Genomic DNA, 23,895 nt, shown 5'->3' with positions numbered 1-23,895 from the left:
CATGTCAGATAGCACGTGTATTACAAGTTGAAAGTAAATACTTTGCGCTCGAGTAAAACATGATGCACATTAACTGAAGGACTTTGGATACTGTTAACATGTTCTCCCCATATACTTCAATGGACCTGGATTTCTGGGGAATAAAAAAAACTAACACCCACACTGATTTCTTTTATTTTTTTCCCTTTGCTGTGTTTAATTAGGGTACGGATTATTTTCACCTGTGTGGGCCTGCCTAGACTATACATGTAATTTAGTAACTCTGGGAGCCTGCTTTAAGGTTACTGCAATGATTCTCTGTTAAAATAAGATTTTCTGTTTAAGTGAATGAGTTAGCTAAATAAGGGAGTTGGGCAAACAAGGGTTTGGAGTAACCAGGGATAAATATAATTATTTATATTTTTAAGTTAAACCTTTAAGCAAGAATGTGTACAGCTTGCCCTATGTTTGCATCACTGGAGCAGTCACTTCAGGGATTATATGTTTGTGGCAAGTGTGAGCATATTGTCTCTTTTGAAACTCGCATTGGAGTTCTGGAGGAATGAATTGAAATTCAGACACTTGAAAGGGAAATGGATTGGACTGAACTGGTTGTTAAAGTGAATGTAAATTTTTATAATAAAGTGCCCAGTTTTTAAACATTCAATTAAAAACAGGGGCACTTTAATTAATCAAAATTTACATTTACTTGTGTTGTAAAAATACTTACCTCTTAATCTTGACAGCCGCTGCATCGCTTCCTCCACCCATCAAAAAAAGCTCTTCCTGGGTCTAAAATGAGGAATCTGGCTTCCTCCAATCACGGAGTTGAATCAATCACTGATTCCCCCAATGGGGAAGCCGTGATTGGAAGATAACCGATCTGTCATTTCTGACGTAGGAAGAGGCTTGCGATGACTGGGTGAAGCTGGAGTGGCTGTCAAGATTAAAAGGTAAGTATTTTCACAACATGAGTGAAATGTAAATTTTGATGAATTAAAGTGCTCCTGTTTTTAATTGAATTTTTTAAAACTGGGTACTTTATCATCAAAATTTACATTCACTTTAATGGTTCTAGCAGTGGGAATGGGGAGGATTCAGATGAGGAAACTCCAGAATGTAGCTGGGTCACAGTTAGAGGGTGAGCTAAAGGTAAGCGGAAGAAACATGCCAGTTCTGAGCTGGTACACCCCAACAGATTTGGTAGAATAAATCAAGATGTTGGTGATATCATTTCTGGGGTGGCAGTGTCAGAGAGGGCTGTTTTGCCTAGTATAGTGAACAGTCCTTTAGTCATGGAAGTGGAACATACTATGGTGGGCAGTCCTCCAGTCATGGAAGCGTGGCATACTATAGTTAAAAGTCCTTCAGTCATGGAAGGGAGGCATTCAAGTCAGGGACCGAGGCAGATGTTGGTGGTAGGAGACAATTATTAGGTAGGTTGATAGGGTAATTTGTCATCCAGACCCCTTCAATAGAACAGTTTTCTGTCTTCCAGGGGCTCGTGTTAGGCATGTTGTTGAGCGTATTGGTAGTTTGTTAGAGGGATGTGGTTCTGATCCTGCAGTCATGGTACACTTCAGAACTAATCAAAGAATCAGCGGGAGATGGAGTGTTCTAATGACTTCAGAGAGTTAGGTAGCAAGCTTAAAGCAAGGACCTCCAAGGAAAATTAAATGTATGAGAACAAATGCTAGAAGCATGACAAGTAAAATGGGGGAGCTGGAGCTCTTATTTCCAGAAGAGGACTATGATATTATCAGTATAACTGAAACCTGTTGGGTTGATTGACATGACTGGGCAGTTATCTTAGAGGGTTATACTTTTTTTAGGAGGCACAGGGGTCATAAAACGTTTGGAGGAATCTGCATGTAAATTAAACCTAACCTAAAACCTACAATTAGGGAAGATATTCATGATGATACAGGTGGCAATGTAGAGAGCCTGTGGGTTGAAATAAAGAGTGGAGGAAAAAATCCTAAAAAATATTACTTGAAACATGCTACAAGCCCCCCTACATTAGAACATGGAGGAAACTCAACTACTAATGCAAATAGGAAAGGGTGCCAATAACAGTGCTGTAATCCTCAGGCATAGTACCCCGGGATTGGCATAAAGCTGATGTGGTGCCACTCTTAAAAAAGGGAAGCCGGGCTGATCCAGGAAGCTATAGACCAGTTAGTCTGACATCAATAGTGGGGAAGATACTTGAAGGAATTATAAGGGTATATGTTGATGAGCATATTTGTGTAAACAAGATTATGAGTTCAAATCAGCATGGTTTTATGAGAAATAGATCATGTCAAACTAATATAATTAGATTCTACAAGGAAGTTAGTAAAAATATAGATAAAGAGGAATCAGTGGATGAGATATACTTAGATTTTGCAAAGGCGTTTGATACAGTGCCACATGAGAGATTAATGTACAAAATGAAGGGACTGTGAATAGCTGGGAATGTTAGATCATGGATAAATAACTGGATAAAAGATAGGGAGCAACGAGTAGTAGTAAATGGATCATACTCAGATTGGACAAAGGTAATTAGTGGAGTCCCCAGGGATCAGTACTGGGCCCTGTTCTTTTTTTAATATTTTTATTAATGACTTGGAGCTAAACCCGGGCATGCGTTTTGCATATTTTACATTCCAATGTTCTTCACATAGAAGAACATTTTTTATTTATTGTTAAATATATAATTCTATACACATGTGATGCTTTTTTGGTAAAATATCTACACCTATATAACTATATGAATATATTTAGATATATGCAGGCAGATATAGATAGGAATATATATATATATATATATATATATATATATATATATATATATTCATATATATATACACATTGAATATATTCCCCTGTCTGAAGAGCATTGGAATGTAAAATACGTACAGTAAATACACAGTAAAACATATTATTAAATATTAATATTTCATAAATATTATTCATATTGTCATGTATTTCACTGCAAAGGGCTCCAATCTACATATATATATATATATATATATATATATATATATATATATATATATATGTGTGTGTATATATGTATATACGCACATATATACACATACATATGCATAAACAAATATCTATAAATATATAAATATTATACTATATATATATATATATATATATATATATATACACACACACACACACACAATCATACACATATTTAGACATGTATATGTATGTATATTTTTTATATATATATATATATATATATATCCCTTTGCAGTCAAACACCTTGTCATATACCATATACGCTTGAGCCCTTATAACTATGTTTTCATATATTGATGTGACTATTTTATAGCAAAATAGTGTTCATATGAGTTTAACTGTATTTTTCAATGTATTTATGTTGTGTTTGGTGTAACTTTATTTTGGCCTCTTAGCCTTTACGCAAGGTCTGCAATCATGCTACTCTGACGTGCGATAAATGAAATTGTGCTTGAGCGGTCACGTTTTCTTTCAACTTGTAATATGAACGCTATTTAGCACACGCACAAAAAACAATATCGCTTGCCCTATATCATTAGCGTGCCACTTGTAATTTAGACCAAAATGCTTAATTATATAGAATTCAAAAAAATCTTTGTAATGCACTTTGTTTAATTTTCCTATCTTTCCAGTTAATCAACTTAAAAAAAAATTTGCTGTAGTGTTTCTATTCCCCTCAGAGAGGCTGGACTATATTCTGTGGACTGCCTAAACCTGACACTCCTATTTGCTGCACAGTGATTTGTTAATTTGTGCAGGAGCTTGTTTATGTAATGTCCCTTATCTAATAAAATAGGTTTTTAATACTTTAATCAAAAATTATTTTTGTATGTAGATCTGTTGCAATACAGTGAATGAATTCTAATGTATAAATAAAAAAAAATGAATTTAATGTCCCTTTAAGTAAGTTTATAAAAACAATGATTATTAATCTAAATTAATTCCAATTTGCTCTAAATTAAAGCTGATTGTCTTTTAAAACAATCAACATTTGTTTTTGCAAATATATGTTACGTTGTAATATATAATATGTAATATTAAAGGGCCATAATACTCATATGCTAAATCACTTGAAACTGATGCAGTATAACTGTAAAAAGCTGACAGGAAAATATCACCTGAGCATCTCTATGTAAAAAGGAAGATATTTTACCTCACAATTTCCTCAGCTCAGCAGAGTAAGTTCTGTGTAAAAAGTTATACTCATCTGAAGAAATGAACAGCAGCCAATCAGCATTAACAGTGCTGAGGTCATGAAGTCTTTTACTGTGATCTCATGAGTTTTCACTTAACTTTCATGAGATTTCATAGTAAGCTTCCTTAAACTGAATAGGGAAATAACATGAGTGTGCACAAGGATCACTCCCTTGTCTGTCCCGGGACAAACATACTGATTTGCTGCTTAATGTCCTTTGCAATAAGGTTTGAATACTTAGGACATTTTGAGGTAAAATATCTTTCTTTTTTACATAGAGATGTTCAGGTGATATTTTCTAGTCAGTTCACTTTCAAGTGTTTCAACATTTGGGTATCATGCCCCTTTAAAAAACAAACAATAAAAAAACACATCCATAAATAACATTAAAATTTAATTGTTTAATATTTAAAACGTGTCTATTATACTTCACATATAAATCTTAGCTATATGGCTATATTTAAAATTCTGGAAGAATGGGGAAAAAAATTAATTTGGTTTATCAAAGCATTCAGATGGGTAGACAGAATATTATTGCAATTGGGAAAGCGTTTGTATAATTATCTCTTTTAAAAATGGCAATTTTTACAAGCAGATGAAGCCATATAGAAAATTGTTGGAGAACACAGATCACTAAGGTAGCTGGTTTTTCGCCATTGTAGCGAAGATACCCTCTAGTGGAGGTGTTGCAGGGATCTCACATGTGCTGTTGATCTGTTATGTATTGATTATCTGAACAGAAGGAATGTTGATTAATTTGTTACCAACTTTTATACAAATTGCTATGCAATATAAGGTATTATGCAATATAAGGTATTATGAAATCTAAGCATAGATCCTCACTGATCACTATGGTGGTAATTTTTCCCCTAGGCTGCGAAGCTACCCTCTAGTGGAGGTGTTCCCTAGAATTTCTTGCTCTATGTAGATTAAGCTGCACCACTCTGTGGCCTAGATTTGGAGTTTGGCGGTAGATGGGCTGTTAACGCTACGCGGGCTTTTTTCTGGCCGCACCATAAAATTAACTCTGGTATCGAGAGTCCCAAAAAATGCTGCGTTAGGCTCCAAAAAAGGAGCGTAGAGCATTTTTACCGCAAATGCAACTCTCGATACCAGAGTTGCTTACGGACGCGGCCAGCCTCAAAAACGTGCTCGTGCACGATTCTCCCATAGGAAATAATGGGGCTGTTTGAGCTGAAAAAAAACCTAACACCTGCAAAAAAGCAGCGTTCAGCTCCTAACGCAGCCCCATTGTTTCCTATGGGCAAACACTTCCTACGTCTGCACCTAACACTCTAACATGTACCCCGAGTCTAAACACCCCTACCCTTACACTTATTAACCCCTAATCTGCCGCACCCGCTATCGCTGACCCCTGCATATTATTATTAACCCCTAATCTGCCGCTCCGTAAACCGCCGCAACTTACATTATCCCTATGTACCCCTAATCTGCTGCCCCTAACACCGCCGACCCCTATATTATATTTATTAACCTCTAACCTGCCCCCCACAACGTCGCCGCCAGCTACTTACAATAATTAACCCCTAATCTGCCGACCGCAAAGCGCCTCCACCTACGTTATCCTTATGTACCCCTAATCTGCTGCCCCTAACCCTGCCGACCCCTATATTATATTTATTAACCCCTAATCTGCCCCCCTCAACGTCGCCGACACCTGCCTACACTTATTAACCCCTAATCTGCCGAGCGGACCTGAGCGCTACTATAATAAAGTTATTAACCCCTAATCCGCCTCACTAACCCTATCATAAATAGTATTAACCCCTAATCTGCCCTCCCTAACATCGCCGACACCTAACTTCACTTATTAACCCCTAATCTGACGACCGGAGCTCACCGCTATTCTAATAAATGTATTAACCCCTAAAGCTAAGTCTAACCCTAACACTAACACCCCCCTAAGTTAAATATAATTTTAATCTAACGAAATTAATTAACTCTTATTAAATAAATTATTCCTATTTAAAGCTAAATACTTACCTGTAAAAATAAATCCTAATATAGCTACAATATAAATAATAATTACATTGTAGCTATTTTAGAATTAATATTTATTTTACAGGCAACTTGGAAATTATTTTAACTAGGTACAATAGCTATTAAATAGTTAAGAACTATTTAATAGTTACCTAGTTAAAATAATAACAAAATTACCTGTAAAATAAGTCCTAACCTAAGTTATAATTAAACCTAACACTACCCTATCAATAAATTAATTAAATAAAATACCTACAATTACCTAAGGTAAAACCTAACACTACACTATCAATAAATAAATTAAATACAATTTCTACAAATAACTACAATTACATAAACTAACTAAAGTGGAAAAAATAAAAAAGAACTAAGTTACAAAAAATAAAAAAATATTTACAAACATAAGAAAAATATTACAACAATTTTAAACTAATTACACCTACTCTAAGCCCCCTAATAAAATAACAAAGACCCCCAAAATAAAAAAATGCCCTACCCTATTCTAAATTAATAAATTTAAAAGCTCTTTTACCTTACCAGCCCTGAACAGGGCCCTTTGCGGGGCATGCCCCAAGAAAATCAGCTCTTTTGCCTGTAAAAAAAACATACAATACCCCCCCCCCAACATTACAACCCACCACCCACATACCCCTAATCTAACCCAAACCCCCCTTAAATAAACCTAACACTAAGCCCCTGAAGATCTTCCTACCTTGTCTTCACCTCACCGGGTATCACCGATCGGTCCTGGCTCCGATATCTTCATCCAACCCAAGCGGGGGCTAGACATCCACTGAAGAAGTCCAGAAGAGGGTCCAAAGTCTTCCTCCTATCCGGCAAGAAGAGGACATCCGGACCGGCAAACATCTTCATCCAAGCGGCATCTTCGATCTTCTTCCATCTGGTGCGGAGCGGGTCCATGTTGAAGCAGCCGACGCGGATCCATCCTCTTCTTCCGGCGTCTCCCGACGAATGACGGTTCCTTTAAGGGACGTCATCCAAGATGGCGTCCCTCGAATTCCGATTCTATCAGCCAATCGGAATTAAGGTAGGAATATTCTGATTGGCTGATGGAATCAGCCAATCAGAATCAAGTTCAATCCGATTGGCTGATCCAATCAGCCAATCAGATTGAGCTTGCATTCTATTGGCTGATCGGAACAGCCAATAGAATGCGAGCTCAATATTTAAATATTTTGTCCCAAACCAGGTGATTAAAGGGAAAGTCAAAAATAAATGTGCGTGATTCAGATAGAGCATGTAATTTAAAGACACTTTTAAAATCACTTCTATTTTCAAATATGAGTTGTTCTCTTGGTATCCCTTGTTGAAAGATAATACGTACATATCCTACACTAAAAGAAAAGTATTAACCTGTTAAAATACAAACAATAATAAATCAAACAGAAAACATGGTGTTAATGCAAAAAGGATATGTCCAAAGAAGTCAATTGTAGACAATGGGGCATATTTATCAAGTTTCATAACCTGGCCGCCTGCTCTGAGGCGGCGGACAGACATTGCAGGAAATCAACTCGATCCAATACGATTGAGTTAATTGACACCCCCGATTGGCCGTGAATCTGCAGGGGACGGTATTGCACCGGCAGTTCACAAGAATGCTGTCGGCATTTATCGACGTGCTGTGGACATGATCCGCAATATCGGATCATGTCCGCTCGCACCTTCTTAAATAGGCCCCTAAGTCTCAACATATCCTTTTTGCACTAACACATTGTTTTCTGTTTGACATATATTGCACTAGTGGAGCTTGCTGCTGATTGGTGCCTGCACACATTTTTCTTTTGTGATTGGCTATCTAGATGCGTTCAGCTAGCAGACAGTAGTGAAATTCTGTGAATTCAGCAAAGGATAACAAGATAATGAAGCAAATTTGATAATAGAAATACATTGGAAAGTTGTTTATAATTGTATGTCCTATCTAAATTATGGAAAGTCAATTTTGGGGTTTCCTGTCCTTTTAAATAATGAATATATCCATGTGTCTCATTTATTTTTTTTGGACAGGGGAGGGGGGGGCAAAAAAATTCCTGAATATAATAAAAGTGACATGTGTAGCAGGAGAGAGTTAACTGGTGTACATACATTATGTGCTTCACATCATATTAAAAAAGGGGTAACAAAATAAACAGGAAAAGCACAGAAGACAAGCGCAACCTGACTCAGGTGCAAATCATTTAATAATACGTAAGTACCCAAACAACAAATGGCAACTTACAAGATATTAAAACAAAATGTGCATGGATGTAGCCATATAGTTAAAAAAAACATGCTCCCTCCGGTCCTTGCTATACTATGGTGATCCCTCGCGATCCTTCCTCACCACAGCCGTAAAAACCAAGTGTGAAAGAAGGTGCAGTAAGATTCCTTGTCAGCAGGTCCGGTAGAGATGTAAGAACTCTCTACGCGTTTCTTCCATATACAATCAGACTTTCTCAAGAGGTAAGTGTCTGCAAATGGCCCTACCAGCTATTTAAAAGGGCCAATGTACATATTCTATTTCATGGTGAGCAATCGTATACGCTGTCACGCCCCTTTCTCTGTGCTTTGTTAATCGGCATGTAAACAACAGGGAAAGACATTGCATACGTATTGTTACAGATAATAATACAAAATATCCATGTAGTAAAGTACATTCTAGCGAAAACATTACAAAATAACAGTTACTATGTATACACTGTCTTTTTATTTACAAACTAGTAACTGATAATGTCACTAAAGCACTTATAAGATGCGCCTAGGATGGATGTTTAAAAAAAATTATTATAGGTGGAATAGTTGATATAGGAGCTCAAAAAATAGAATTGGTACATATATCAAATAGCAACGTCAATATAGTAACATTAACCCCTTAATGACCACAATGTACCCTGTATGTCACTGGTCGTTAAGGTTTTTTTCAGGACATAATAGCACAAGTCTAGCAAGAACACACTATTAATGCACTCCCTCCAGCAGGCTTTGTGGAATAGAGCAGTCTCAACGCTGGTGGCAAGACCGCGCTATAAAACAACCAAGTCCCAAAAATAGGCCAGTGACATACAGGGTACGTCGCTGGTCCTTAAGGGGTTAATATTAAAACATCAATGTAATGGCATTCAAGGTGAAAAAAAACAACAATACCAACTGTACAGTCCAGGGTATGTATTCTCTAATGCAAAGTCCAGGAATACACAGTAAGTAATTCCAACAGCTGGCAGATAAACAGCAGTAATCCAAGCAAGTGTAGGCCGCTCCTCCAGGGTGTTGTGCCGCAACACAGATGACAAATCTAGAAAGGAAAGGATAGAGGGCGCCACATAGTGCAGATCATAAAAATTGTTGCCTTCATCTATTTTTATGATCTGCACTATGTGACGCCCTCTATCCTTTCCTTCCTATATTTACAAACTAAATTTTGCAATATTTTAACATCATATACAAAATACTTATGAGTTGGAAAAATATCTGCACTGTTTTGAAGACCACAACTTTGTAAGTGCTCTTATATCTAAATGTAAGCAGTTTCATCATGTGTTTGAAGAAAATAAAATTTTTGGAAAAACAGATTTTCATCAGAAAAATCTTTAAAAAATGCACATATATATATATTGACCCTTAAAATATATAAAAAAAACATTTGAATCTCAATTCATAATAATCACGCAATTACATTTGCGTGCATGATAAAAACATCAAAGAATCACATATACATACAGAAATGTCCCTGCGTTAAGAATGCAAGATTTTGCTTCCCTAATTATTGTGTGTATAATGAATCTCTCTAGAATATCCTGGTTACATAAATGCTTGGAGATCTAGTTCTATGTTGAGTCCCTGTGGGTGCATAGAGTTAAGCTGGTGTATCCAGAAAATTTCCCTGCGTTGCAAGGCTAAGGGGCATATTTATTAAAGGCCTGTCCGACATGATCCGATCAGCGAATCATGTCCGACAGACTTCGCTGAATGCGGAGAGCAATACGCTCTCCGTATTCAGCATTGCACCAGCAGCTCTTGCCAATCGGCCACCAGCAGGGAGTATCATATTCGATCGGGTTCATTTCTGACACGTTCTGTCCGCCTATTCAGAGCAGGCGGACAGGTTATGGAGCAGTGGTCTTTAGACCACTACTTTAAAAACTAGTGTTTCTGGTGAGTCTGAAGGCTTGCCAGAAACACGGGGCTTCAAGCTCCATACGGAGCTTGATAGATATGCCCCTAATAGTCTGTTTGTAATTGTATTTGGTGGTATCCAGTCAATGAACCATATTCTCAGGGTCTGAATTGTGATGGACCTGGAAGTGTTGAGATAAATTATGAGTTGTGAGCTCTTTTGTTACGTTGTTAGCATGTTCATTAAATTGGGTGCGTATGTGTCTTTTAGTTCTGCCTACATAGATCAAATTGCTGCTGTAGGTTAAAAGATATACCACAAATGTTGTACTGCACAAACATTTGTACCTCATTCTATATGCCTTGGACCCATCTGAATTGTAAAAAGTGTCTCCTTTTACTACTTGGCTGCACATGCCACATCTCGCTACCCCACATTTGTATATTCCAGGTTTTTGTTATTACCAATTTGTTGTTTTTTCTGAGCTTTGATTGTTCTTACTACGAAGTTTGGTAGGGGCCAGAATATTTTTTAAATCGCTTTTTTCCTAAAAGTCACTAAGGGTTTATCATCAAGTATGTCTCCTAGAATAGGGTCTGCCTTAAGTGTTCCCCAATGTTTTTTCAGGAAATTGTGGAAGTCTCTACTCCCCTGATTGAAGGTTGTGATAAACCTCACATTCTTATTCTCCTGCATATTCTTTTTCTTTTTGTTCTCTTTTGGTTTTAGAAGCAACTATCTATTCATGTCCTTTACCTTATTCTTGGCTTTCCCTATAGTATCTAAGTCATACCCCTTTTCCATGAACCTCTGATCTAACAGTAGGGACTCTGTAATCAGTCGCTCTTGTGCAATTTTCTTTTTGTGTTTTGTCAATTTTTGAAACGAATCTGAGGTTACGGTCATTGCTGTACATGTGTTGGATGAAATTTCCACTATCTGCCTCAGATCCTTTCCAAATGTTAACAATGTCATCTATTTAGTGGAAATATTTTATTAAGTTCCCTAAAAATGGGTTACCATCCCAAATGTATTTTTTGTCAAAATCATGCAAGTATGTGTTTGCATTAGATGGGGCAAATGTGGTCCCCATCGCTATGCCTTGTATCTGTTTGTAAAATTGCTGTTCGAAATTTTAAAAAATTGTGGTTAATTATAAAATTAATACCCACTAAGAGGAATTGAAGATGTAATTGAGACATGCTCCCCTTTTCCAATGTTTTCTGAACTGCTCTTATTCCCAGTTCATGTGGAATACATGTGTACAGGGAGGATACATCACATGTAATCCACATGAAATCCTCCTGCCATTCAAATCCTTCAAAAACATGTATAGTGTGCATAGTGTCTCTGAGATAGGCTCTAGTGGATTTTACTATTGGGTGAAGATAATGATCAATATAAACAGAAAGACTGCTAGTCAGAGAGCCTATACCTGAAATGATGGACCTATCAGGTGGCTTGGTCAGGGACTTGTGCACTTTCAGCAAGTGATAGAATGTCGGTGTGGTTGGGTGGGTCTCTGTTAAAAAATGTAATTCATCAGAGTTTAAGATGCTATCATTCTTTGCATCTTTTAATATGGCATTCAATTCTTTCTTATATTTTACGGTAGGATCGAAGTGGAGTTTTTTATATGTATTAACATCATTCAGCATATTAGTTGCTTCCTCTAGGTAGTCAGTGCGATTCTGAATAACCACCCCACCCCCCTTATCTGCCGCCCTAATTACAATGTCCCTATTGTTCTGTAATGTGTTTAAGGTTCTTCTCTCCTCAAGAGTTAGATTATCATTATGCTTAGTAACCCACTGTTTATCTTGTTTCTCCCAGAGTTTCGTTAGATCTCTGCATACTAGTTTGTTGAATTTGGTGATGAATTCATCCTGAATATGGATAAAAGGAAGAGTTCCTCTTAAAGTGACTATTTCAATTATTGAATCTGGATCATAGATGGTTAAATTCAGAAGATTTCCTAATGTTTCTTCCTCAGTTTCAGAGGTATCTCGATTTGTCGAATTTTCATTCACACTATTTAAAACTTTTCAAATGTGGTTGTATTGGTCTGGTTATTTGAGGTGTACTCTTAATGAAGTAACTCTTCAAGGTTAAGTTTCGTATGTATTTTTTAATGCTGATGTATGCCTTAAACTTGTTGGGGGCTGTCTTAGGTACAAAATTCCGGCCTTTGGCTAAGAGGTTAACCTCATTATTTCCTAGAGTTATACTAGAGAGATTGAAGATATTAGCCCTGTTCCTTTCTATCTCATCCTTTTTATGTCTGTATTTTTGGATCTTTCTTCCCCCTCTGCATACCAGCTTCCCCTTCTTCTTTTTCCTGGCATTACTCTTAGATTCCAATTTGTGGAATCCTCTACCTCTTTTAGATTTAGATGTCGTCCTGGAGGTGGGACAGCAAAGTCTAAAAAATGATGTTGGTGATTGTTCCCACTTTGTCTCTCCCATCTAGTTTTATTATGTTTGTTGTTCGTATAGAAGTTCCCCTTGGGTTTTGCACCCTGTGGTTCTCAATCACCTCTAGCATTAGAATCTGTCTCCTGATCTCCTGATATCTCAAATCTGTTATAAGTATGTGTATTTGGTACATGTGCTATGTAATTGTCTTGTGACCTATCATGACGTAAGTATAGTGGAGTAAAATAATGAGATTTATTACGCCACTAATTAAATTTAGGGGTATGATTCCCTTTGGTCCCCCTAGAGTTAGTAGTATGTGTGTGTGTGTTATGCTGGCTCTTATGTCCCTTTGATAGCCATGATTGTTTAGTCTCATTATAATGCTGGTGATTTTTACCGTGTTGATTGTAGGCACCACCATGAGTGAACTGTCTGTTCTTCCTATTCAACCTAATTGGAGCAAAATGTTGTGGTATATTGCTATTTTCATGTTTTATGTAATGTATTCCATATGAACTGGGAATAAGAGCAGTTCAGGAAACACTGGAAAAGGGGAGCATGTCTCAATTACATCTTCAATTCATCTTAGTGGGCATTTATGTTATACCTAACCACATTTTTTTTTTTTAATTTCGAACAGCAATTTTACAAACAGATACAAGGCATAGCAATGGGGACCGCATTTGCCCCATCCTATGCAAACATATACATGCATGATTTTGAGATGTAACCCATTTTTAGGGATCTGAGGCAGATAGTGGAAATTTCAACCAACACATGTTCAGCAATGACCGTAACCTCAGATTCATTTAAAAAATTGACAAAACACAAAAAGAAAATTGCACAAGAACGACTGATTACAACACAGAGTCCCTACTGTTAGATCAGAGGTGCATGGAAAAGGGGTATGACTTAGATACTATTGGGAAAGCCAAGAATAAGGTAAAGGACATGAATAGAGATTTGCTTCTTAAACCAAAAGAGAACAAAAACAAAAAGAATATGCAGGAGAATAAGAATGTGAGGTTTATCACAACCTTCAATCAGGGGAGTAGAGACATCCACAATATCCTGAAAAAACATTGGGGAACACTCAAGGCAGACTCTATTCTAGGAGACATACTTGATGATAAACCCTTAGTGACTTTTTGGAAAAATAGGGATTTAAAAAATATTCTGACTCCTACCAAACTTCGTAGTAAGAATTGGTAATAACAAAAACCTGGAATATACAAATGTGGGGTAGCGAGATGTGGCATGTGCAGCCAAGTAGTAAAAGGAGACACTTTTTACAATTCAGATGGGTCCAAGGCATTGAGATTGAAGTACAAATGTTTGTGCAGTACAACATTTGTGGTATATCTTTTAACCTGCAGCTGCAATTTGATCTATGTAGGCAGAACTAAAAGACACATACGCACCCGATTTAATGAACATGCTAACAACATAACAAAATGGATCACAACTCACAGTGTATCTGAACACTTCCGGGTCCATCACAATTCAGACCTTGAGAGTTTCAGAATATGGGTCATTGACTGGATACCACTAAATAAATTTACAAACAGACTATTAGCCTTGCGATGCAGGAAAAAGTTCTGGATACACCAGCTTAACTATATGCACCCACAGGGACTCAATATAAAACTAGATCTCCAAGAATTTATGTAACCAGCATATTTTAGAGAAATTCATTATACACGCAATATTTAGGGAAGCAACATCTTGCAATCTTAGATCAGGGACATTGGTTTCTATATGTATATGTGATTCTTTGATGTTTTTATTATACACGCAAATGTAATTGCACGATTTTTATGAATTGAGATTCAAATGTTTTTTTTATATATTTTAAGGGTCAATATATATATATATGTGCATTTTTTAGAGATTTTTCTGATGAAAATTTATTTTTTAAAAAACTGAATTTTTTACAAACACATGATGAAACTGCTTACATTTAGATATAAGAGCACTGTGATCTTACAAAGTTACGGTCTACAAAACAGTGCAAATAATTTTCCAACTCATAAGTATTTTGTATATGATGTAAAAACATTGCGAAATTTAGTTTGTAAATAAGAAGACAGTGTATACATAGTAACTGTTATTTTGTAATATTGTCGCTAGAATGTACTTTACTACATGGATATTTTGTACTATTATCCGTAACAATACCTATGTAGTGATGTCGCGAACCTAAAAAATTGGGTTCGCGAACGGCGAACGCGAAGTTCCACAAAAGTTCACGAACGGGCGAACCGGGCGAACCGCCATCGACTTCAATAGGCAGGCGAATTTTAAAACCCACAGGGACTCTTTCTGGCCACAATAGTGATGGAAAAGTTGTTTCAAGGGCACTAACACCTGGACTGTGGCATGCCGGAGGGGGATCCATGGCAAAACTCCCATGGAAAATTACATAGTTGATGCAGAGTCTGGTTTTAATCCATAAAGGGCATAAATCACCTAACATTCCTAAATTGTTTGGAATAACGTGCTTTAAAACATCAGGTATGATGTTGTATCGATCAGGTAGTGTAAGGGTTACGCCCGCTTCACAGTGCGCAGTGTAGGTGATATACCTGCCCTGACCATGCTTTGCAGACCAGGTATCAGTGTTCAGATGGACCCTTGCCCCAACACTGTGTGCCAGACATGCCATTATAGCAGACTTATATGGCTTTGGCGTTGCTTTTTGGTAATTAGAAGGCTGCTAAATGCCACTGCGCACCACACGTGTTTTATGCCCAGCAGTGGAAGGGTTAATTAGGGAGCATGTAGGCAGCTTGTAGAGTTAATTTTAGCTTAAGTGTAGCTTAAGTGTAGTGTAGTAGACAACCCAAAGTATTGATCTAGGCCCATTTTGGTATATTTCATGCCACCATTACACCGCCAAATGCGATCAAATAAAAAAAAATTGTTCACTTTTTCACAAACTTTAGGTTTCTCACAGAAATTATTTACAAACAACTTATGCAATTATGGCATAAATGGTTGTAAAGGCTTCTCTGGGATCCCCTTTGTTCAGAAATAGCAGACTTATATGGCTTTGTCATTGCTTTTTGGTAATTAGAAGGCTGCTAAATGCCACTACGCACCACACGTGTTTTATGCCCAGCAGTGAAGGGGTTAATTAGGGAGCATGTAGGCAGCTTGTAGAGTTAATTTTAGCTTAAGAGTGTAGTGTAGTAGACAACCCAAAGTATTGATCTAGGCCCATTTTGGTAAATTTAATGCCACCATTTCACCGCCAAATGCGATCAAATTTAAAAAAAACTTAATTTTTTTTCGCAATTTTAGGTTTCTCACTGAAATTATTTACAAACAGCTTGTGCAATTATGGCACAAATGGTTGTAAATGCTTCTCTGGGATCCCCTTTGTTCAGAAATAGCAGACATATATGACTTTGGCATTGCTTTCTGGTAATTAGAAGGCCGCTAAATGCTGCTGCGCATCACACGTGTATTATGGCTAGCAGTGAAGGGGTTAATTAGGTAGTTTGTAGGGAGTTTGCAGGGTTAATTTTAGCTTTAGTGTAGAGATCAGCCTCCCACCTGACACATCAGACCCCCTGATCCCTCTCAAACAGCTCCCTTCCCTCCCCCACCCCACAATTGTCCCCGCCATCTTAAGTACTGGCAGAAAGTCTGCCAGTACTAAAATAAAAGGTTTTTTAAAATGTGTTATTTTTTTTTAGCATATTTACATATGCTGTGGTGTAGCATCCCCCCTTAGCCCCCAACCTCCCTGATCCCCCCAAAACAGCTCTCTAACCCTCCCCCTCTGCCTTATTGGTGGCTATCTTGGGTACTGGCAGCTGTCTGCTATTATTTCATAGTCAAAAAAGTGTTGTTGTTTTTAAATGTACACTAATGTTACACCAGATATGAGTGGTGGAACTGGGCAAGTGGGCACAGTATACGCTGTGAGCCTGACACACACGCTGGCAGGCAGGCAACTGCATTTAGATTACACAGGAGAAAAAAAAAAAGCAGATTGATGTTCTACCCCTAAAAAGGGCTTTTTGGGGTGCTGTCCTTACAGCAGAGATCAGATGAGTCCTTCAGGACTGTAGTGGACACTGAATACAGTAGCCTAGCTATCGATTTCCCTATTAAATCAGCAGCAGCTACACTGTCCCTCCTCTCACTAAGAATGCAGCTTCCAAATGAATCTAAAATGGATGCTGTTCAGGAGGTGGGAGGGTCTGGGAGGGAGGGTCTGCTGCTGATTGGCTGTAATGTGTATTCTGACTGTGAGGTACAGGGTCAAAGTTTACTCAATAATGACGAATAGGGGGCAGATCGAACATCGCATATGTTCGCCTGCCGAGGTGAACGCGAACATGCTTTGTTCGCCGGGAACTATTCGCCGGCGAACTATTCGCGACATCACTATACCTATGCAATGTCTTTCCCTGTTGTTTACATGTCGATTAACAAAGCACAAAGAAAGGGCCGTTACCGTGTATACGATTGCTCACCATGAAATAGAAAACGTACATTGGCCCTTTTAAATAGCTGGTAGGGACATTTGCAGACACTTACCTCTTGAGAAGGTCAGATTGTATACGGACCAAATGCGTAGAGAGTTCTTACATCCCTACCAGACCTGCTGACAAGGAATCTTACTGCACCTTCTTAACACTTGGTTTTTACGGCTGTGGTGAGAAAGTCAGATTGTAAACGGATGTGGTGATGTGGTGAGGATCGCAAGGGATCACCAGAGTATAGCAAGGACCGGAGGGAGCATGTTTTTTTTAACTATATGGCTACATCCATGCACATTTTGTTTTAATATCTTGTAAGTTGCCATGTGTTGTTTGCACACGTACGTATTATTAAATTATTTGCACCTGAGTCGGGTTGCACTTGTCTTCTGTTCTATTCCAGTTTTCTATCATTGAGGGGATCGAGAAAAATATCCACTGGTATTTCCAGCTGCAATCGACCTTCCAGGGAACCCACGGAGGCAACAGAGGTGATAGGGAGTCACAGTGATTTGTTTCCTCACCGTGTTATTTTGAAACACACCCATTTGGGATAACCGACTTTACCTTCCAGCAATTGCCAGCGCTGATGCAATACTCTTGGTTATGGTTAGTTATAAGGGGCAAAATCTTACTGGGGGTGGCTTGATATCATTAGCACCCCTAGGACACTATTGGATGTATCATACTACAGGTAGAAACAAAACCATTTATCCAAACTGCTTGGAACCAGAAAAAGTTTGGATTTTGGAATAGTTTTGGAATTTGAAATGTTTACATCTGTAAAATGGGACAGTTTGGAGAGGGGAAGGGACCAAGTGTAAACAACAATATCTTATATCAGTTAGGTAATATTTACATGTGATATTACAGCTTATACATGTAGCCTAAACATTGATTTAAATAATCTATATTACTTTGGTACCCATAGTACCCTCAGAAATATAATATAATACTGTAGTCAGAAAGGTAATAGGTGTTGTTTTAAATAAAAAAAAAAAATAGACTATTATTTGCATTTTAAAACACACAAACCAAACCAAAGACACAGGCAGAGAAAATTGTGATGGGGGAAAATGGTCATTTTTGATAAATTTATTTAAAAAAAATATTAATTAAAAAGTTTGGATTTCAGAATAAGTGTGGAATTGGGAATTCCGGATTTGGGGATTTGTACTTTTGTGTATATAAAAAGAAAGCAGAATGTATCTCATGCATTGCATGCTGGTTTGGTAGTTGATTAGCAAGTCTGAGGTTTATACTCACCAATTCTATCGTTTAACAATTTCAGAAGAAACTCTGTAAGAGCTTTATGGGCTTCCTCAAAGTTCTGAGAAATCTTAGTCAGCTCATCCAATAAGCTTTCATTAGTTGGTATATACAAAGACTCAACTTGGCGAATATCGCTGTTGTATCTTCCAATCATTAGATCATCAAGATGTGAAACAATAGAGTATGTAGGCAGCCCAGAAATTGGTGCAGAGGTTATGGTAATATAAATCCCCAAATTGTGACTTACTGAAACACAACAAATAAAAAAAGCAATAAAAAGACATTGATTGAGACAGAACATACAGTTTTAATCAACTTTCCAATTTACTTCTGTTATCAATTTTGCTTAGTTTAATTGGTATTCTTTGTTAAAGATTAATCATAGGCGAGCTCAAGAGCGTGCATGTATCTTAGCCATCTGGCAGTAATGATTGCAACAATGTTTTTAGCAATTTTATACATAGTTGCAAACACTGCTGCCACTTATTGTTTGTAAAATTCTAGGCAGCAGTGTTTGTAACTATGTATACCATTGCTATAAACATTGTTGCAAACACTGCTGCCAGAGGCAAAAGATCTATCTGAGCTTAGGAGCACACATGTTATTACTCTTTAAAAGAGGATACCAAGAGGGTCATGATCTCAAGCTAAAGGGTAGTAGATTCAGAGTAATTTAAGGAAGCACTTCTGTACAGAAAGGGGGATTGATTCATGGAATACACTTCCACAAGAGGTGGATATGACAAACACTGTGGGGGACTTTAAGAATGCATGGGATAAGCATAAGGCTAGACTACATACTAAATGATGCCTGGTATAAGCATAAGGCTATCCTACACACTAATTAATGCCTGGGATAAGCATAAAGGTTATCCTACGTACTAATTAATACCTGGAGTAAGCATAAGGTTATCCTACATACTAATTAATGCCTGAGATAAGCATAAGGCTATCTTACATACAAATTAATGCCTGGGATAAGCATAAGGTTATTCTACATACTGCCTTGAATAAGCATAAGGCTATTCTATGTACTAATTAATGCCTGGGATAAGTACTAGGCTATCCTACATTCTAATTAATGACTGGGATAAGCATTAGGCTATCCTACAGACTAATTAATGCTTGGGATAAACATAATGCTATCCTACATACTAATTAATGTCTGAGATAAGTATAAGGCTCTCCTACATACTGATCAATGCGTGGGATAAGCATACGGCTATCCTACATACTAATTAATGCCTGGGATAAGCATAAGGCTATCCTACAGACTAATTAATGCTTGGGATAAGCATAAGGATATCCTACAGACTAATTAATGTCTGAGATAAGCATAAGGCTATCCTACATACTAATAAATGCCTTGGATAAGCATAAGGCTATCCTACTTACTAATTAAAGCCTAGGATAAGCATAAGGCTATCCTACATACTAATTAATGCCTGGGGTAAGCATAATCTATACTACATACTAATTAATGACTGATATAAGCATAAGGATATCATATGTACTAATTAATGCCTGTGAAAAGCATGAGGCTATCCTACTTACTAATTAAAGCCTAGTATAAGCATAAGGCTATCCTACATATTAATTGATGCCTGGGAAAAGCATAAGGATATCATACAGACCAATTAATGCCTGGGAAAAGCATACTGCTATCCTACATACTAATTAATGTCTGAGACAAGCATAAGGATATCCTACATGCTAATTAATGCCTGGGATATGCATAAGGCTATCCTACATGCTAATTAATGCCTGGGATAAGCATACAGCTATCCTACATTCTAATTAATGCCTGGGATAAACATAAGGCTATCCTTCATGCTAATTAATGCATGGGATAAACATAAGGCTATCCTACATGCTAATTAATGCCTGGGATAAGCACAAGGCTAGACTACATGCTAATTAATGTCTGGGATAAGCACAAGGCTAGCCTACATGCTAATTAATGCCTGGGTTAAGTATAAGGCTATTCTATGTACTAATTAATGCCTGGGATAAGTATAAGGCTATCCTACATACTAATTAATGCCTGGGATAAGTATAAGGTTATCCTACAAACTAATTAATGCCTGGGATAAGCATAAGGCTGTCCTACAAACTAGATACGTTTATACTTTTAGGAAATATCGGTCAGACTAGCTGGGCCTATGGCTCTTATTTGCCATCAATATCTATGTTTCTATGTTTAAAAATAGAAATATACAACACCATGCACTTATATTATTGAACCATTCAGTCGTAATGGGTAAGATGTAAGGTATAAATGAGCATGAATGCCCTATAGTGTAATACACTTAGAATATGTCAATCAGGTTTTATGAGTAACAGTATACACACAAGATGGAGTTTTAAAGGTACAGTACACACTTTGTAATTATAAGACATTTGTGATGTGTTGCTATAGAATAACATATCAGCTAAGTCTTAACATTTTTAAAACAAATTGACATCCTTTAAATTCCTCATATTTTTCAATAATCAAACTTAACCCACCATCTGCCTTATTTAGAAGAGCCAATCTGAGCTTTAGTAGGCAGACAGCAGACTGGAGTATAAGGCCTTCTGTTTTTCAGTTGGTATCAGTTAAAGCCAATTAATGAAAGATATGTAGCAGGGTTAGCATTGAGAAGTCAGCAGGTGCATTTCCTGTTCTGAGAATTAGAAATTGCTCAGTTTTCAGAGCTAAATTACATGAAAAGGGAGCAACACAAATAATGAAAATATATTGCAAAGTTTTTTCATGGTGCATAACTAAACATTTTATATTAAATCTTAAAGGGACAGTCAACACCAGAATTTTTGTTGTTTAAAAAGAAAGATAATCTCTTTACTACCCATTCCCAAGTTTTGCATAACTAACACAGTTATATTAATATATGTTTTACCTCTGTGCTTACCTTGTATCTAAGCTGAAAACTGAAACTTTTCCTTTCAAACCTCTTCACCTATTGGTTATCTCCACTAAGCTCTCCTGCAACTTAAATTCCAGGTAAGTATTTCATGAGTCATGTCCTGCAAGTGCTCCAAACATTTAAAACATATTCAGTTTCCAAATTAAAGGGACATGAATGTTTCTTTCATGATTCAAATAGAGCATGCAATGGTAAACAACTTTCTAGTTTCTTTTATTATTACATGACTTTGTTTTCTTGATATCTTTTGTTGAAAAGCAGGGACATAAGCTCTGGAGTGTGCACGTGTCTGGGGCACTATGTGACAGCAATTTTACAAGAATGTTATACATTTTTTAAATTGCATGCTCTGTCTAAATCACAAAAGAAAATGTTTGGGTTTCATATCCCTTTAAGTAACTTTGTATAACATTGTTACAAATATTGTTGCAAACACTGCTGCCATAAAGATCTAAAGACACAAACACATTTCTAAAGTCCTATGAGCTCACCAACATTTACTCTTCTACAAAAGATACCAAGAGAATGAAGCACAATTCATAATAGAAGTAAATTTGAAAGTTGTCTAAAATTGCAGAATCAAGATAGTGGCAAACAGAATCAAGATAGTGGCACAAAGTATCAAAATAGTGGCGCACAGTATCAGGATAGTGGCACACAGTATCAAGATAGTGGCACACAGTATCAGGATAGTGGCACACAGAATCAAGATAGTGGCACACAAAATCAAGATAGTGACCCACAGTATCAAGATACTGGCGCACAGTATCAAGATAGTGGCACACAGAATCAAGATAGTGGCACACATTATCAAGATCACAGTATCAAGATAGTGATCACAGTATCAAGATAGTAGCACACAGTATCAGGATAGTGGCACAAAGTATCAAAATAGTGGCGCACAGTATCAGGATAGTGGCGCACAGTATCAAGATAGTGGCACACAGAATCAAGCTAGTGGCACACATTATCAAGATCACAGTATCAAGATAGTAGCACACAGTATCAAGATAGTGGCACTCAGTATCAAGACAGTTGCACACATAATCAAGATAGTGACACACAGTATCAAGATAGTGGCACACAGTATAAAGATAGTGGCACACATAATCAAGATAGTCGCACATATAATCAAGATAGTGGTACACATTATCAATATAGTGGCACACATAATCAAACTAGTGGCACACAGATTCAAGATAGTGGCACATAGTATCAAGATAGTGGTACATAGTATCAAGATGGTGGCACACATAATCAAGACATTATCACACAGTATCAAGAGAGTGGCACACATAATCAAGATAGTGGCACACAGTATCAAGATAGTGGCAAACAGAATCAAGATAGTGGCACACAGAATACAGATAGTGGCACACAGTATTAAGATAGTTGCACAGGGTTTTAGGATAGTGGCACACAGAATCAAGATAGTGGCAAACAGTATCAAGTTTGTATCACACATAATCAAGTTAGTGGCTCACAGTATCAAGCTAGTGGCACACAGTATCAAGATATTGGCACACAGTATCAAGATAGTGGCACACAGTATCAAGACAGTTGCACACATAATGAAGATAGTGGCACACAGTATCAAGATGGTGGCACACATAATCAAGACAGTATCACACTGTATCAAGGTAGTGGCACACAGTATCAAGACAGTTGCAGACATAATCAAGATAGTGGAACACAGTATCAAGATAGTGGCAAACAGAATCAAGATGGTGGCACACATAATCAAGATAGTGGCACACACAATCCAAATTGTGGCACACATAATCAAGATAATGGCACACAGTATCAAGAAAGTCACAAGCAGAATCAAGATAGTGGCACACAGAATCAAGATAGTGGAACACAGTATCAAGATAGTGGCACGCAGTATTAAGATAGTTGCACATGGTATCAGGATTGTGGCACACATAATCAAGTTAGTGGCTCACAGTATCAAAATTGTGGCACAAAGTATCAAAATAGTGGCACACAGTATCAAGACAGTGGCACACAGTATCAAGACAGTTGCACACATAATCAAGATTGTGGCACACAGTATCAAGATTGTGGCACACAGTATCAAGATCATGGCACATAGTATCAAGAGAGTTGCACACATAATCAAGATAGTGGCACACAGTATCAAGATGGTGGCACACAGTATCAAGATGGTGGCACACATAATCAAGACAGTATCACACAGTATCAAGATAGTGACACACAGAATCAAGATAGTGACACACAGTATCAATATAGGGGCACACAGTATCAAGATAGTGGCAGATATTATCAAGATAGTGGCACACAATATTAAGATTGTGGCACACATAATCAAGACAGTATCACACAGTATCATGATAGTGGCACATAGTATCAGGATAGTGGCAAACAGAATCAAGATAGTGGCACACAGTATCAAGATAGTGGCACACAGTAGTAAGATAGTGGTGCACGGTCTCAGGATAGTAGCAGACATAATCAAGA

At 37.3% G+C, this 23,895-nt stretch overlaps 1 protein-coding gene across 1 annotated transcript in view; it reads right to left on the bottom strand.

Moving 5' to 3' along the window:
• The window catches only part of LOC128636569 (major histocompatibility complex class I-related gene protein-like), a 34,554-nt gene that overhangs the window by 7,250 nt on the left and 3,409 nt on the right, over positions 1–23,895 (bottom strand). The window contains exon 2 of the mRNA XM_053689563.1: positions 18,482–18,733. Coding sequence (XP_053545538.1) covers positions 18,482–18,733 — 252 coding nt within the window. The remainder of the gene's footprint in view (positions 1–18,481; positions 18,734–23,895) is intronic.

The sequence above is a fragment of the Bombina bombina genome, chromosome 7, assembly GCF_027579735.1.
Source record: "Bombina bombina isolate aBomBom1 chromosome 7, aBomBom1.pri, whole genome shotgun sequence".
Taxonomy (NCBI): Eukaryota; Metazoa; Chordata; class Amphibia; order Anura; family Bombinatoridae; genus Bombina; species Bombina bombina.
The sequence above is the reverse complement of the archived record's forward strand: the minus strand, read 5'-3'. Positions and strand labels throughout refer to the sequence as shown.